The sequence below is a fragment of the Opisthorchis viverrini genome, assembly GCF_000715545.1.
Source record: "Opisthorchis viverrini unplaced genomic scaffold opera_v5_14, whole genome shotgun sequence".
NCBI lineage: Eukaryota > Metazoa > Platyhelminthes > Trematoda > Opisthorchiida > Opisthorchiidae > Opisthorchis > Opisthorchis viverrini.
Genome location: NW_008751670.1, coordinates 3,442,231 through 3,457,206, shown reverse-complemented (window position 1 = coordinate 3,457,206; position 14,976 = coordinate 3,442,231). Strand labels below are relative to the sequence as shown.

Genomic DNA, 14,976 nt, shown 5'->3' with positions numbered 1-14,976 from the left:
AAAAACATTCTCTGCCACCGATACCCATAAGATCAATTTCAACCGTCTACTCCAACGTTTGACTGGATCGGCCAAGTTTCATTAACCGAAATGAGTAGGTGCCCTATGATGAACGCTTCTTTGCGTTCAGACAACCCGTTTTCATTTTATTGCCAAAAGTCTGGAGCCTTGGAAGAAAGTTATTATTCGCATTACCTCCAGTCCATGTAGGAATACCCCCTGCCAATTAACGAACGCGTATTCACATAAGCAATAAATCCTACATCTAAGGTTAACGCTCTGATATCTAATAATTTATTTGAGGTTGAATGTGATTAATTGCGTTCAGTTCACCGGTTCAACATTACTACATGCTTTTGTGTTCTTCAAATTTGCTTATTTCTTCCGTAACTATGGAGATCCAACTACAAGGAATATCGAGCCTGTAGTCCACTGGGAACGGTTGTATGACGCCTTATTTCTTGAATGCATTTCAATCACCTGTAGTAAGAAACCAGATGCAAACCTTTCATATAATTTTCATCAGTTGAATACATTAAATCTTCTAGGTGACGGCCATGGTAACAGCGCAGGATGCAGTTGCATCCTTGTTGACAGAACCGGTCAATCGTTTTCCCAAAGGGCATCGGAACACTGGTGAAATACAGTCACCTGAAAATTAAGTAGGTGTTAACCGGGGACACAACTGAGTACCCGCTCAAACGCTCGTTGATGATATCCTTTAAATGGATGTGCTATTGCGCAGATTTAGCTTAGTCTCCTGTTAATGCCAACTTACTTTGCAAGTGACCGTGTTTCGCTAACTAAGGACAACTTGTTGTTCAGGTGTGAAATGAGATTGCTGATAACTCGAGGACTATGCCTACCTGATATGTCTGAACAATGACCAAGTCGTTCCGATTAGTGTATTTCTTCAAGCGGACATAGGAGCACGCTACAAGTACAGCGGATCGAATTCACAAATGGAATCTGAAACTTCTAGACATGAGACAATACTGTTAAAAACAGAGTAATCCCATTCAAACATACACATAAATTGAGTCATTGTCCGAATGTCATAGAATTAAATTCAAAACAAAGGTCCCTCAAACCCGTTTGTAATGCAGTGACTCTAACTCGATGCTACTGTTACTCATAATTGGTTAATGTCATACGTCAGTGGCTGATAAAGTCAACTGGATATGACATTATCTCAGCTTCTGACTGTTCGGATGGGCTAGACCAAGTGTTTTAAAATTTCATCCATGCTTAACGCTACTGACATTCCAGTTGTAATAAAAAATTTTGTGTGGATGAATGACCATGGTCTCATCGCTTGCAACGTCGTTAACCTCTGGCGGTTTTTGTTTACTCCGAATTCGTGTCCCATAATTGCATCAGCAATCCATAATTTTAGATTTTTGAGCACCGATCAAAAGTATTCTTATTCGTCCTTCTAACCATGTGTTCTCTATATGCTCTTCAGGTCCTACAGGAGTTCAATATGAATCTTCGGAAAGGTCAAACGGTGGCCCTTGTTGGTCCAAGTGGCTCTGGGAAGAGCACGGTTGTACATATGCTGCAACGTTTTTACGAGCCAATAGAGGGACGGGTGAGTAAACATCGTGCTAGAAATTACTAGCCTTGAGATCTCGCTGGATAGCTTGTAGATTCATGACGAACATTAACAAATGGACAGTAGTCTGCTATGGTCACTAAGTATTTGGTACGAAAACTGGTGAGATTCCTGACGTGTTGAAGTTCCCCTCTTCTTTTGAGTTTTGAATTTGCGTCACGTCCGGGTTTTTTATCGATGTCATGGAAACTGAAACATGCACCACGTTTACTATGGCATAAGACGCGATGAGACTACTTAATTAATCTTAAGTAGACTTTATAGGATGAATAATTCCCACAGTTTGGTAAATATAAGCAAAATCGTTGTTGCACGCTCCGTTCACAGGAATGCATTGGTTTCTGGTCTCAAACTTTCAAGAAACTTCGAAGTGTTTTTTGATGACTTCAAAAGAATAACCAAACGAGTTCAGTCGAATGTAAATACCGAGCTGTTTGAAAATCGAAATGATTCACTCGTATATCAAGTCACTCAGGAAAAATGTTTTTATATTCTGGGTGGAATACTAAATCCTGTACTCAATTCCGATAGTGTTTTCCTTCAGTCTGTTCGAATGCGACTCCGTAGACTTCACCATGGATGCCATAGGGTCTTACGGTCTGTCGCTACCTTTGAGTTTAAAATGTTTGTTGTTTTGATCAATTCCCATGGGCCTCTTCGTGATTAATGTGTCGCCTTCGCGTTTGTCCGGAAAACTTATTTGTGTTTTTGTACAGGGTTGATCCTTTTAGACTGCAAATCTGATGGTTGAAATGCTAAGTAGTGGCTCCATTTGCTGAATCACGACATTGAATCGCGTCCTACCAATCTGAAAGAAATGGTAGTACAAGTGTTACAAACCTGCAGCTTTGTACCATGACAGAGGCATCTCAGGATGATATGGCTGCTTATCGGACTTGGAGAACATGGGTTAACGTTTTGTTGTGTTTCCCCAGTAAAATCGATGACGAATTGGTTAATTGCTGTTCGCGAACTCCGCGGAGAACCACCCTTTAATCTGACGACCAAGGAGGATATACTGAAGAGCATCCTTGGTTGCCGTTTGGCTACCAAAGGTCTAATAGGACAATTTCAACTCATTCTATGCTTCTAGAAGTGGTTTGGCAGCCCAATAAAGGTTTCGCTCCGCTTGGGACTGCTCTGATTGGCGTAGCCCTCGAGTTTCCGTATTATGCTATGTCAAAAATGTATACTGCGGTATCTGAAAGATCGGGCCAGCTGAACCATGAGGCAATTTGGGCATACTGTATTCACATGATTCGGTTACGTCGATCGTTAACGCGAATTGGTTTATTTTGCTTGCGTGTTCTCGTCTTTAAACAAATCATTTTTTCACTAAATCTCGTCTCAGAACTGGTCTTGTGTCAAAGCTGTGCGTGGCTTGACTGCGGTTCCGTCACTGAGCAACATTATTAGCGAGCACTGAAAACAACCTTGAGTTTATTTTCACCACAGAAATGGTTGATCATGCATTACTAATATGCAAACATTTGGTTACATTGAGCTGACACATTTTGACTTGACATCACACCCACGTGGTGGTTAGTGGGCATCGCACAAACTTCCTTGCAAAGTCCCATGTCACTTAGTGGTTTTGCTGAGCATATGATGCTTACCAAGCCTATTGTAAAACATTTCGCCAAGTTATTCAACTACAGCATGCCGATTTACGTTCAACACCTATCCCTGTCCATACAAACCGGGAGCACGAAGCTTGTTCAACTCCTTTCTACAATGTCCCAATGTGAGATCTTCACAATCGAACACGGACGTGATAATCGAGTACCATAACAGCAAGTTGTGTATTCATAACTCATGTGATGTTTTCCAACTTATAAAAGAGAGAATGTCGCATTGTTCACAACAAATGACAGTTGCAATAAACGCACACCTCGGTGTTTAGACGAGATAAAGAATAGATTAAAAATTGAAAAGTACTTCAGTCCAAATGGGCCGCTGGGTTCTCTTTATTTTCTCCTTAGTAATCGAAGGGAAATAAGTGGTTTAACCGGAATGAGTACGGCAACATGGGCACATGATAGATTTCATATGGTGATAACTGCTCAAAATTACCCTTCGATCACCCTCTCACCTGGACTAGGCGAGTGACCAGCTAAGTCAACTGGCACACCAGTACAATCTCTTAGCAGGTTTTAGCAAGAGAATAGGCGTGCATTCTGTCCGGCAAATGCTTGACCATATCAACAGCATGCGTTTACCAACACGATCACACGAGGCGGAAACTGTTGACACTGAAACATCCATCTGGAAATTGTCAACAAGTTATGGAACTAAAAACAGAAGTAAACTCCTTTATAGGTTGGATTGATGCAATTTACAAGTTCCTGCTACTGTATCACTAAGACTGTGTCCCCTCTGGGCGGCTGGTTATGGATGCCGACAGCGGTTTCGGTTTCTTTGAATAGTCCAAGACGCTCTACCTGTGAATTACTGAATTACAGTCTTTCAGGACAAACGTCTGCTTCAAAAGTATATTTCATCGTTGGGGAATTTTCTGTCTAGCAGAACAAGATAGGAGTATTTTGGGGCGCAACCTAACCCGGATTATTTGAGTCGTAAGGTTGCATCATCCAGATTCATGCTGCTCATCAAATGTGACGTTTCTTCAAGTCCCCTTTTTGTGGACAAACAGAGCGAAAGGTAAAATTTAGATTGATATTATTCAGTGCAGTAACAAAACTGTAGTTTTTGGCCGTAAGCGACGGGTAGATTGTCCGTTAGGTGCACGTCATCCCATCACCTTGCCGGATTCCCTGTTTTGTACGTTCATGTTCAATAATGAAATTTGTCGTCATAAAGATGGAACAAGAACGAGGACCTCAACAGCATAGATAGATAGACCTCAGAATAGATTGGCTTCACTTACAGGACAAAATCTCTACAAAAATCTCAAATCCCCTCACACTACCAACAATCTATAAGTAGCTCAGTGGAAGGATAAACTTCACCCGATGAGTGAAACTTCCTCTGAGAAGTCGTTGCTCGAGGAGCCAGTCAACACGTGTGACCGCGTGATGTGGATCCCGTGATTGAAGGATGAGAGGCGCCATATCCTGTCTAAGTGCGAGTTAATTACACTGCTGATCAGCCGCTCGTGGCCGAATGGTCAAGTGTTCAGACTACTAGCCAGGATGTCGCGTGTTCGAGACTCTCCGGGGTTTCGTGAGATGGGCACTGCTGATGATTCCCAATAAGGATGAAACAGCTGTACAGTGCTTCTCGGCTGGATAGCCAACTGTCCCGGTGGCCAAGGGCAGCAAGCAAGAGGGATTTCAGCTCAAGCTTCAAGTTATTGCGACAGCACAGGTCAGTTAATCGTTTGAGGTTTCCCACGCGACCATCCGGTGGTTTGCAACCCATTTCAACAGACAAATTATGGAATTCACGACATATAATACGAGTTTTTCGGCAAGACAGCTTTAGGCTCTCCCAAAATGCCAAAACCGTACTGTTTCAATCGAAATTCAACGAGTTTTTCATTATTTTTAATCAAGTAACGATGGAATCATTGTAATGTAATACGAAATGACAGTGAGAACGACAGGCCCACAGCATGAGCTAGAAATAAGAAAAAAGGTGCAAGTTTTCGACTGCGGTAATTCTCGTCCAACTTTGTGGTGAAAATCTTTACTCTTATTTCGTCAACACTTCCGTTTGTTGCTTTACCGGTTCTTGGCAATGGATACCACTAACACCATTGAAATAAACAAAGTTGCAGTGAAACATTCCTGGATAGGTTGCCACTCCTCAACCGTTTTTGGTTGATGGATGAGGCATGCGATGCCTGCCTAAAATTGTCAGCTATTTATTACTCAGATAATCAGTGGACACAAGGCGCGAGCACCAGGATGCATTTGTTGTGTTCTTGACTAGGATGTATGGAAGTCGAGCCGTTATCCGGATGTAATTCTGGTTCAATTTTGTTCACCTTTTTATTTGAACGTTTCCTCAACAACAAAGCAGTCAAGTTCGTCGGCTGTATACATCTACCTAACGTGACTTCACGTGGCTGATACTCAGAGGCTTATTGTGCTTCGGTTTAGGACGAACGCGGTCTGAGCGGTGCAGAAACTACGCGATGGTATAACACACTTCCTGATGAAGTGCGGACCTTCAACTGCCTTTTCATGCTGGAGAAGAAGTTCGGGAAGATTAATGGTGTGCAACGCCTTAAAAGCCGGACATCTTCGAACAAAATTTGAAGACCTTTCAGCTTACTATTTTTGTGAGGTTACTTGAGGGGACGATTTAAGCATACGCCGAGTCATCAACCACCGTGATGTCACACTATACGCTGTGTACGGAATTTAAAAACGTTTGGTACACTTAGAGCCCTTTAAGTTCGATTTTCTAACCTGAAAGATCTGCATTGGGGATGTAAATGTTGATTGTGGTTTTTAAATTGATAAGTTTCATTCCCTGCGCTTCATTAATGAGACTGTTTTCCATGTGCAAGTGAAAGAAAAACTGTGTAATTGGGCCAAGTCTAATCCGATCCAATTCAGAGTGTCGCCAATAGAACCCAATCCAAAGCGCACAATTTGCACCGGACTCATTGTTCACCCAATCTTCTGACCATTTTTCTTTCGGGGAAACATATTTTCCAAATTTGTTTTTACCACCATAGAACAAAGAACTGTTTCACACCTGCGTACCCCCACAATTGTAAACTGATGGGGAATTTAGTGGTGGCAGCAGCGTGGTGTACAACCACATTACGTGCAAACGACTCCTGGATACTTGAGCGAGAAATTTGATTAACTTGGTTATTTAATCACAGTGCTGGTCAGCCGCTCGTGACCCAACGGTTAGCTGCTCAACTACCAGCCGGTAAGTTGCGGATCGAAACAGCCTTGAGCTTTGTGAGCTGCCGGTGATCCCCAATAAGAATGAAACGGGTGTACGAAATCACCATTGAAAATTTGATCATCTTTAGACCAGCCCCGGAGAACCTGTTTAACCAGATTGGAACTCGTTAGACTTTCATGTGGGTTATTTGAAGCGTAGACTGAATTCAGTTTGCGTAAGGCTGTGGATTTGTTGGAAGCCGTCCGCAGGAACCTACTGATCAGTTCATGTTCAACATTCTACTATCTACCTTGTCTAACTCACAAATCTCGCGTTTGCGACTGAAGAGAGTGAAAAACATGTTGACATACTTCAACCTGTCCTCTATCTGTTCTAATGAAACTGTTTGGACCTATTGGGAAAAAGAACTAAGGCCATTTAGTCATCGTAGTTCTTTCACAGAAGAGAGGTTACCTGTAGATACAGCCAGCTAGGGTGTTGTATGCCTCATGCCTGCCATTTCCCAATACTGCGACGCCTCACGCCGGCACATCGGACGCCAATTCAAGAGCATCCATCAGGATTTCGACCAGGTGGACGATGCGTCCAGTTGCATCCTTGCTGTCATTTTCTAGCCGGATATCCAACCAGCGCTAAGTTCCTGTTAGATAAAGAACAAATGACGTTGGATCGATTCCGTGGATGGTGGTGGATTGGTATGGTGCTCAGGTGCACTTATCTGGCTTCTGTTCTAAAGTATAGTCGCATTGTTCCTGATATATCTTCCTACTTACATAGGGCATTTCCACTTATTTCCTACCCTTTTCGTCTCTAACTCTTTGTCAGGGTTTTGTGTCCTCTTGGTTGACAGTAAGCACCAGTGTCTAGTGCTGATGTAATGCTGTTGACGATTATGATGCTGCTGACAATACAGTGGTGGACGCGTCAACTGCATTCATTCATCAAACAGGTGCATTCCTTCTTACATGAGCTCATATCCCACCTAGAGGGAATGTACTAGACCAACCTATTTTTTTCGTTTCCTGCGAGTTCAGTAGTATTGTGAACCAGTCCGGTAGTTCACTAACCCCGTTATGCGTTGGAAAATCTGTGCACTGGCTTTCTGTTTATCTTTCACAGGATACTCATTCATCTCACTCCCAAACCGCGTTCACAGCCTTTTTTGTCACCACTCGGCACAGTGGAAGTATAGTTTCATTGCCACATAATCGATGTAGTCTATTCGAATAGCACGTTAATATATTACCACTCTGTAAACCAATTTGACTACCGAACAGAGCTACCCAAACCCATAAGGGAATTAGGTGACTTCTGCTTGTAGCCTACTATTAGAATGTCAGTCTGTTCCAAAAAGCTATCGTTTTGGGGTGTTTCGGTGTCAGCCATCCGGTCTTTCGGATATCTATTGAACACCTAACGACCTCATCAACGCGGCACCTTGGTAGTGTTCTCGGTGGGCGCGGAAGCCAAGCGAGATTGGATTTCTCGCTGACGAAAACTGATGAATTCCCTGTGACAACATGAAACTATATCCTGATTTATTTTTGAGGTTGTCGGACTCTGCGCAGTTACAGGTGTTACTCCCTACTAATGCCCAATCAATTTTTTCCCTGTCAGAATATGCCGGCACAGCCACCTTTGGATTCTGTCCCAGAGAGTTAATTACAAAAATACAGACGTGAAAAATCCTTATGTGGCACCCAGTTGATAGATAAAAACTCCATGGGGCTTTTCTCCGAACTCGTCCGAACAAAAATTATACTTAGGCAGATTTTGATTAAAAAATGTTGGTAGCTCAGGTAGCGTAGGTGGTCGTCGGTTTGGTCTCTGAGCTGGACGAATTGATTGCAAACGTTTCATCACCAGTCAAGGAGGCATCATCGTAAGGAGTATAGTGGTGCATGGCAATGGGTTCGAGGTTGTGCGTTGAGTAGTGTTGCGTATGTGTTAATGTACATGCTGCAGGCCGGGGCTGACCTTCGATCACGATTAGTTGTTCGGTCGGACGGTTCCATTGGTTGCTCTGTTGTTCTGTGTTCTGATTCACCAACGCCCAGGTGACCTTTGAGCTTGGCGACCCCTACCCTCTTATCCTGGTCAATGTTAGGGTGACCCCGGGAAACGTGGGTTGAAGCGACTCCGGACGAGCGCGTGGTCAGAGTCCACAAATGTGTTTCAAAACGACCGGCAGTCAGTTATGGATCCGCGCCATCAGTAACTGATGGCAATGTGGTCGATTTGAGTTTGTGGCCGGCCTGCTGTTGGAGGACACCAAGTGGCCAAACGACTTCGACTATTTCGGAAGTTCGTACTGCATAAAAACAGCCTGCTATCGGCACATAGCTGAAGCAATCGTTCCCCATGTATACATTAATACATATATAAATATATATGCATACCTTTGAAACGAAAACGCTATCATTAAGAAATATGTGTCACGTGATAGTGAACTCGTGGTTATTATGGTCATATTTCCTGTTCTTGAGCACGAGACCGACGAATATTCGAATTCTTCAAGTTCTTGGGTTTCTCGGTAGACCAAGTTACTCCATTGGTCACAGCTGACTTCATTTTTGTGACTGGAATCATTATCTAGCGGTGAATGTGACCTAGAGGAGAGAACAAATAGGAGGATTGCCTTTGTGAATCGTCCATTTTTTAATCATTGTGTTCCCTTGTTTGATCAGAGAGAAATTCTCATGTGTTTTCTCATGTCCACAGATAGTTGTTGAAGGAACCGATATCCGTGATCTGGATCTGAAAGCATTTCGCTCTCAGCAAGGGTTCGTTCAACAGGAACCTGTACTCTTCGAGGGTACGGTGGCGGAAAATATCCGAATGGGTAAACTGGACGCCGATCAAGCGGAAATTGAAGAGGCCGCCAGACTGGCAAATGCCCACGACTTTATACTCAGTCTTCCAGAGGTAGGCACGCTTTGTGTTGACTGTGAATCTTTTTCCAGTTTCATTCAAAAACTCAGCTGCGCTGCTACGAATCTACCTGTCAAGTCCTATGCAATCATTAGTCTATGTACAAGTTCGTTAAACTTTGTTTGACATGTTTACTGTGCAGCACTCCAGTGATAAACTCCATGAAATCTGGACAGATCTCTGGTCCGTCGTAAGTAGTATGTTAGTATATGTCGACCGTCTGACGACCGGTTCCTCCGAGGTTGACCGGGTGGGCTTAGTCTTTGGACTCCCCTCAACATTTTTGCTTCTCTAAAACAGTTTTATGGCGTTTATTTACGTCGCTACTTTAAGGTAACCAGATGTGAGCTGAAGATGCAAACAGGCTACGAAGGACTCTCAGGCCTTCAACACTGAGAGTCAGCATTGCCCCGGTATTTTTAAACACCCCCCAATGCAACTCTGGAGCTACTTTTGTTCCGCACGTTCAACTGAGGAACACCGTGTACAAGAATATATATTGAACTCAGTTTCAACTCCTTATCTCCACTTTTAGTGCAACCCTTCTTTCCTGATTATCCATGCCCGATCTATCAGCTCTAGATAGCTCATTGATTAAGGCGGGAACTTACCGACTGGAAGGTCCATGGTTCAGACCCAACGTCGGCATCTCAACTGCTTCTGTCTTGGTCTGCTTGATCTACCTGGAATTATCTCAAACTTGTACTTCTTCCGGGCGAGATGAAAGCTGAGCACAGAAAGATTGTTGCTTATGAACGATTTATTTATTTTACTATTGCGCCCGATCTAGTTCTAACGTTTTAGGGCTTTCAGTGATGATATGCCTACCGCCACACACTGGGATACTGTCTGTCAGTTTGCTACTGAAGAAGTGGCATGAAGACGCGTCACAGTAACGCTGCTAGTTTCTCCAAGAGATTGAGGGTAAGCTCTGTGGCAATCACCTGCGCTTAGTATGCACTTAATCCATAAGTCGAATGAGGCACAGATGTGCTTAAGAATACTACCTGTTCTAGATAGGAATCAAGATGAACCAGCTGCAATATCACACAAGTACGCTGCGGGTGACCGGTAAAATATCAAGAGTCTTAGTAATTTGAACTCCGGTTGTTTTATTCGGTCAGGGGTTTGAGGCGTAGCCATAAGTGCAAAAACGCCATGCTCCGATATCCCAGTTTAAATCTTTGACTTCGTGAAACATCTCTTGTATTCCTCATTTTCAGGGTTACAATACAGTGGTTGGTGAACGTGGCACTGGCATGTCCGGCGGTCAGAAACAACGCATTGCCATTGCAAGAGCATTGATCCGAAAACCAAGACTTCTACTCTTAGATGAGGCAACCTCAGCATTGGACACAAACTCCGAGCGTATTGTTCAAGCGGCTTTGGACAAAGCCAGTTCAGGACGCACTGTTGTAATGGTCGCACATAGGCTGACAACGGTGCGCAATGCCGACCTGATCTTGGTGCTGGAAAACGGCCGAATACGTGAAGCAGGAACACATGATCAACTAACCGCTTTAGATGGCCTTTATTCAGCTATGCTACTGAATCAAGTGAGAAAATACTTATTCTCAGACATCAGTCCCCTAATGTTTTTAACCACTTGACTCGTCGTTTCTGAGACTGTTCCGGACAAAATCTGCTTGCCAAACCACCCAGGTTTCAGAGCATAGGCGTTTTCTAATCGTTGAACTGTATGTGTGTCATGAAAATCATATCCATGGAAGTTCCAGAACATGGTCAACTTGATGCAGTAGGTTTGAATTTTTCGTGGTTTGTTGGCGAACTCGTCGCTCATCAGTTTACGAAACCCGCCAGCGCTGAGTATGATTTGATGGGTAAAGCAACCTGAGAACCAAACTTGAACCAGCCTACTTCTGCGTGACATTTGCACCACTTAAAGGAGTGTAATCAGTCAAATCATACTGGTGTGACCCGGACCATAGCAACGATCAAGTGGCATGACTAAACTACAGTTGAGTTCCCTTTAATGTAGACTTTGCACAGCAGCCTTTTGTGCACGTGGTGATATCACCTGCCTCGCAGTTGGAGAACAGACAAGAAGAAAGGATTTGATGAGTAACTGGAACAACTGGATAGCCAATACAAAGACGTGAACTCAAAGAAGAGTTTCCTTTTGTCTACTTTTCACAGGATTGTAGCTTTATTCGTAAATCGTGATCACAACCCGTATGCCGTAGATACCACGAGCCACCGCATCAGGATCACCAGACGCTAGCGAAAAGTGTAATAAGTCTGAGACGAACTGAGGTTTTTGCGTGTAACATACATCGATCGAAAGATAAAACAATGTCTGAGTGAGAGAACTCTGTTGCCTAATCTGACATGGAGTAAGGAACTCGATAACCACAATGTGGAGCATTTGCTTGAACAAAATGTGAATTTAGACACCGAACAACGGTTAAGTGATCAACAGCAAAATGAATCATAATGACCTAGTTGAGTGGTCCATGGAGAAGCGCCAGCGAATGTGGAATTGAAATGGCGAATTGCAATTCCCAGTTGCCCAGCGGAGAGAAGGCGATTTTGTTGAAAGGAAGAATGTCTTCTCTGTGGGGCTTAACACACCGGCCGACCTCTAGGAGGCTGCCAGGCGGTTCAAAACGGCAAGGATGGCACCTGTATGCAACCCGACCAGCCTGCAGTAGTCATTGGTTCAGGCTTTGCCTGGAGTGGACGGAGTTTCGCGCGAGCAGTAACTGTCTGACCAGTTCGCCGAAGGTGTGCAGCCTGTGCTTGGTGCCCAGTTGCGGTTGGCGAGAGCAACTAGCCAGTTGAGTATGGAGGAGCTGGTGAATTGGCGGAGGCACCAGTGGCCACGTTGCAGTCACAGGAGAAGAGGGATGGTTCACCAGTGGAGGAACTGCAGATCAGAATGGACCAACTAGCTGAACAGCTTGCAGTTATGAAGACGGAATCGCGGAGACACACTCGAACAAGCCGGTGCTACAAATGTGGCAGGCCTGGCCATGGGAGAAATCAATGTCCTTCTACCCGACCACTTGAGACCTTGACTCTGTGACTTTTCCGCAACAGAGTAATGGGACCATCTGTTTTTGGCCATAACGTCACTTCTACTGGACGTGAATAAGCTACTTTTACCGCTTAAGGAATATCACGCTTCAAGGAGTATTTACCTAACTGACTTGTTGGGACATCAGCTGGTTCTAAGCTGAAGGCCAGTTTCCAGACGTCCATTTATCCAACGAGCGTAATGCAAGTTTCGCAGTTCAAACTCTGGGGCAAGATGCACCAAATCTTGTTTTGACCACTTCTTCTACCACGGGTTTATTTGAGATAAGTGGATACATCAGTTGAATCACTGCGGAACCGGGGAATCAGTTCATCTGTCTTGATGCAGCACTGCTTTTAAGGTTGGCGAAAGAAATACATCATGTAACGAATAGCATTCCAACCGAACAAGAGGATAGCCTATCGTAGGCACATTCGGCTGAAGCGGGAATTCAGCTGATATTCATTTGTTTGTCCGTTTAACACCAACTTAATTCGTAACCGAGGTAATCTGTTGTAAGAAGCCTGAATATGAGGTTTCTTAATATCGTACAGATAGCACTGAGCTCTAACCTGCGTCATTAGTCAGTCGTCAAATAAGCACACCTGTGCTTGGTTTGCTCACCGGACGATTGGAATTTTTTCAACGTGGTGGATATGGCTCTGGGAGCGAGATGCCTTAGTGGTTAGAGCGCGAAGTTACTGACCGGAAGGTCCGTGGTTCCAACCCTACTTCTCTCCATCCATGCCTCTGCTTCTCAACTTCCCCTGTCTAGGGTTGGGCAACCTGGCAGTATACCAGCCCTCATGCTTCCTTCGAGTGGCATACAGTTGGACACCAAAAAGGTGCTACAGCTGAACGATACGGTGGAGAGAGCGAGTAGGAGTATGCAACCCAATGCGTTAATAAGTCTTTCGAACCAGTAAGTTTCTAAGATCGAATAAGGATTCTAAATACCTATCATTGTAACAGGTCAGTTACTGGTGAAAGCTATGAAGAACTCCCAAACTGGCATTTGTGGAGTGAAAGTGAATTATCATGCACGGGGTCATAACTGTTGTCCATCCAGCGATCCAATTTCACTGCCAACTCCAAGTGAGTAAGGAACCCTTTGAGATTGCTACAGCTCTTCGGTTCGTCGTACATAAGAACTGTCGAGGGCTTTTTAGTTCCTTGAACGATTCAGATGGCTCTGAGGATAACACGCGTAGTTTGCATAGATTCAACGTGCCCTCGGAGAAGACTAACCGGTGGCCAATATCGGTCAGTGTCAACTGTTCCCACCTATTCAGTCACTGGAGAACTTACCGCTGACTTTATTGCCATCGGTAGATAGAGTGATGGACTTCCTGGACAAGACAAAACCGCCGCTCACGTCTAGCTTTTGTTTCAGTGAATGAGACTGTTTGACTAATCACCTTATTCTATGTTATACCAGCGCTATTTACTTTTTTTGGTTTCTCATCAGTTGCTTTTAGGTAAATGTGTCCTCAGTTGTATCCACCACCTACTTAACAAATACGGTTTCATTCCATGCTTACTAGTGACATCACAAGACGTGACTAGTCCTACAATGTTTCCGCTAGTTTTATCTATCGATCCGAATGTTCGATTTATCCGGACATTGGGAACTTACTTTAAATAAAGGTAAACGGAACTGTGGCTTGAGTAGTCCCAATACCAACCCTTCTGTAACCCGTTTCTTTCCGTTGCCACTGGCTCTTTAGAATTCCTGGATCCACTTCTATTACATTCATTTCAGGGCTTCCGCAACCCAAATCTTCAAATTCGTAAACCTCCGAATTTCGATAAACTTTTTAAGTTGATTACCTTTGATCGTGAACGGGTATGATGTGATGCCACTAGAAATAAAATCAATCGGATGTTCAACGAGCATCTACCGCACGACTGCTTCTAACTACTGCTTCGACTAGTTTCTTGTCTCCACCTTGAAGTTCCTGCAAGTAAGGCAGGTTATTATCTAGGATCCCCAGGTAAGCAAGGTCATCGAAACTGCGCCCAAAATCTGAGAAATCTGCAGTTGTAGAGAGTAGTTAGTGTAGATTTCTTCCGTTCGTGGGTGTGTTATAACCATGCATCATTCTCACGGGTTTTAGGCCAAGGGCACCACGTATAAATGTGTTCACAATACATACATAGCGCGAACATACTGATTTTTAGCGCGTCGAATGATACTAGCAGAAAATTGCCAAGTAAAAGGAACAAATTTTCCGATATCATCATCATCATCGACAGTATGACGTCAGTGTTCAACACAGATGCTTAGCTGTCGTACAACCATGATTTAATTGAAAGCCTTATTGTGCAGAAAAGAATAAAGATGGACGGGGGAAGGACTTAGTGCTGGGTTACCACAATCACTCCGAGGTGCACCCACCTCCAAACACGCATTCAGGCAATCCGGATAGAAACTGACAACAAGATCGCCACTGACATCGATGAGGAGCCACATCTTGCAACGTCTCCAACCAGGCGCACTGAAGACCACGCAGTCCCCATCCGACAGAATATAGTCACTAAATTCTGCGACTTTCTAACTTGC

The 14,976-nt window shown here is 43.9% G+C and overlaps 1 protein-coding gene across 1 annotated transcript in view; it reads left to right on the top strand.

The window, feature by feature from the left end:
• T265_12779 (hypothetical protein) overlaps positions 1 to 10,986 on the top strand; it is a gene marked incomplete at both ends in the record, with an annotated part of 31,472 nt that extends 20,486 nt beyond the window's left edge. The window contains 3 exons of the mRNA XM_009165398.1: positions 1,466 to 1,591; positions 9,167 to 9,496; positions 10,600 to 10,986. Coding sequence (XP_009163662.1) covers positions 1,466 to 1,591; positions 9,167 to 9,496; positions 10,600 to 10,986 — 843 coding nt within the window. The remainder of the gene's footprint in view (positions 1 to 1,465; positions 1,592 to 9,166; positions 9,497 to 10,599) is intronic.
• Between the last annotated feature and the right edge of the window lie 3,990 nt (positions 10,987 to 14,976).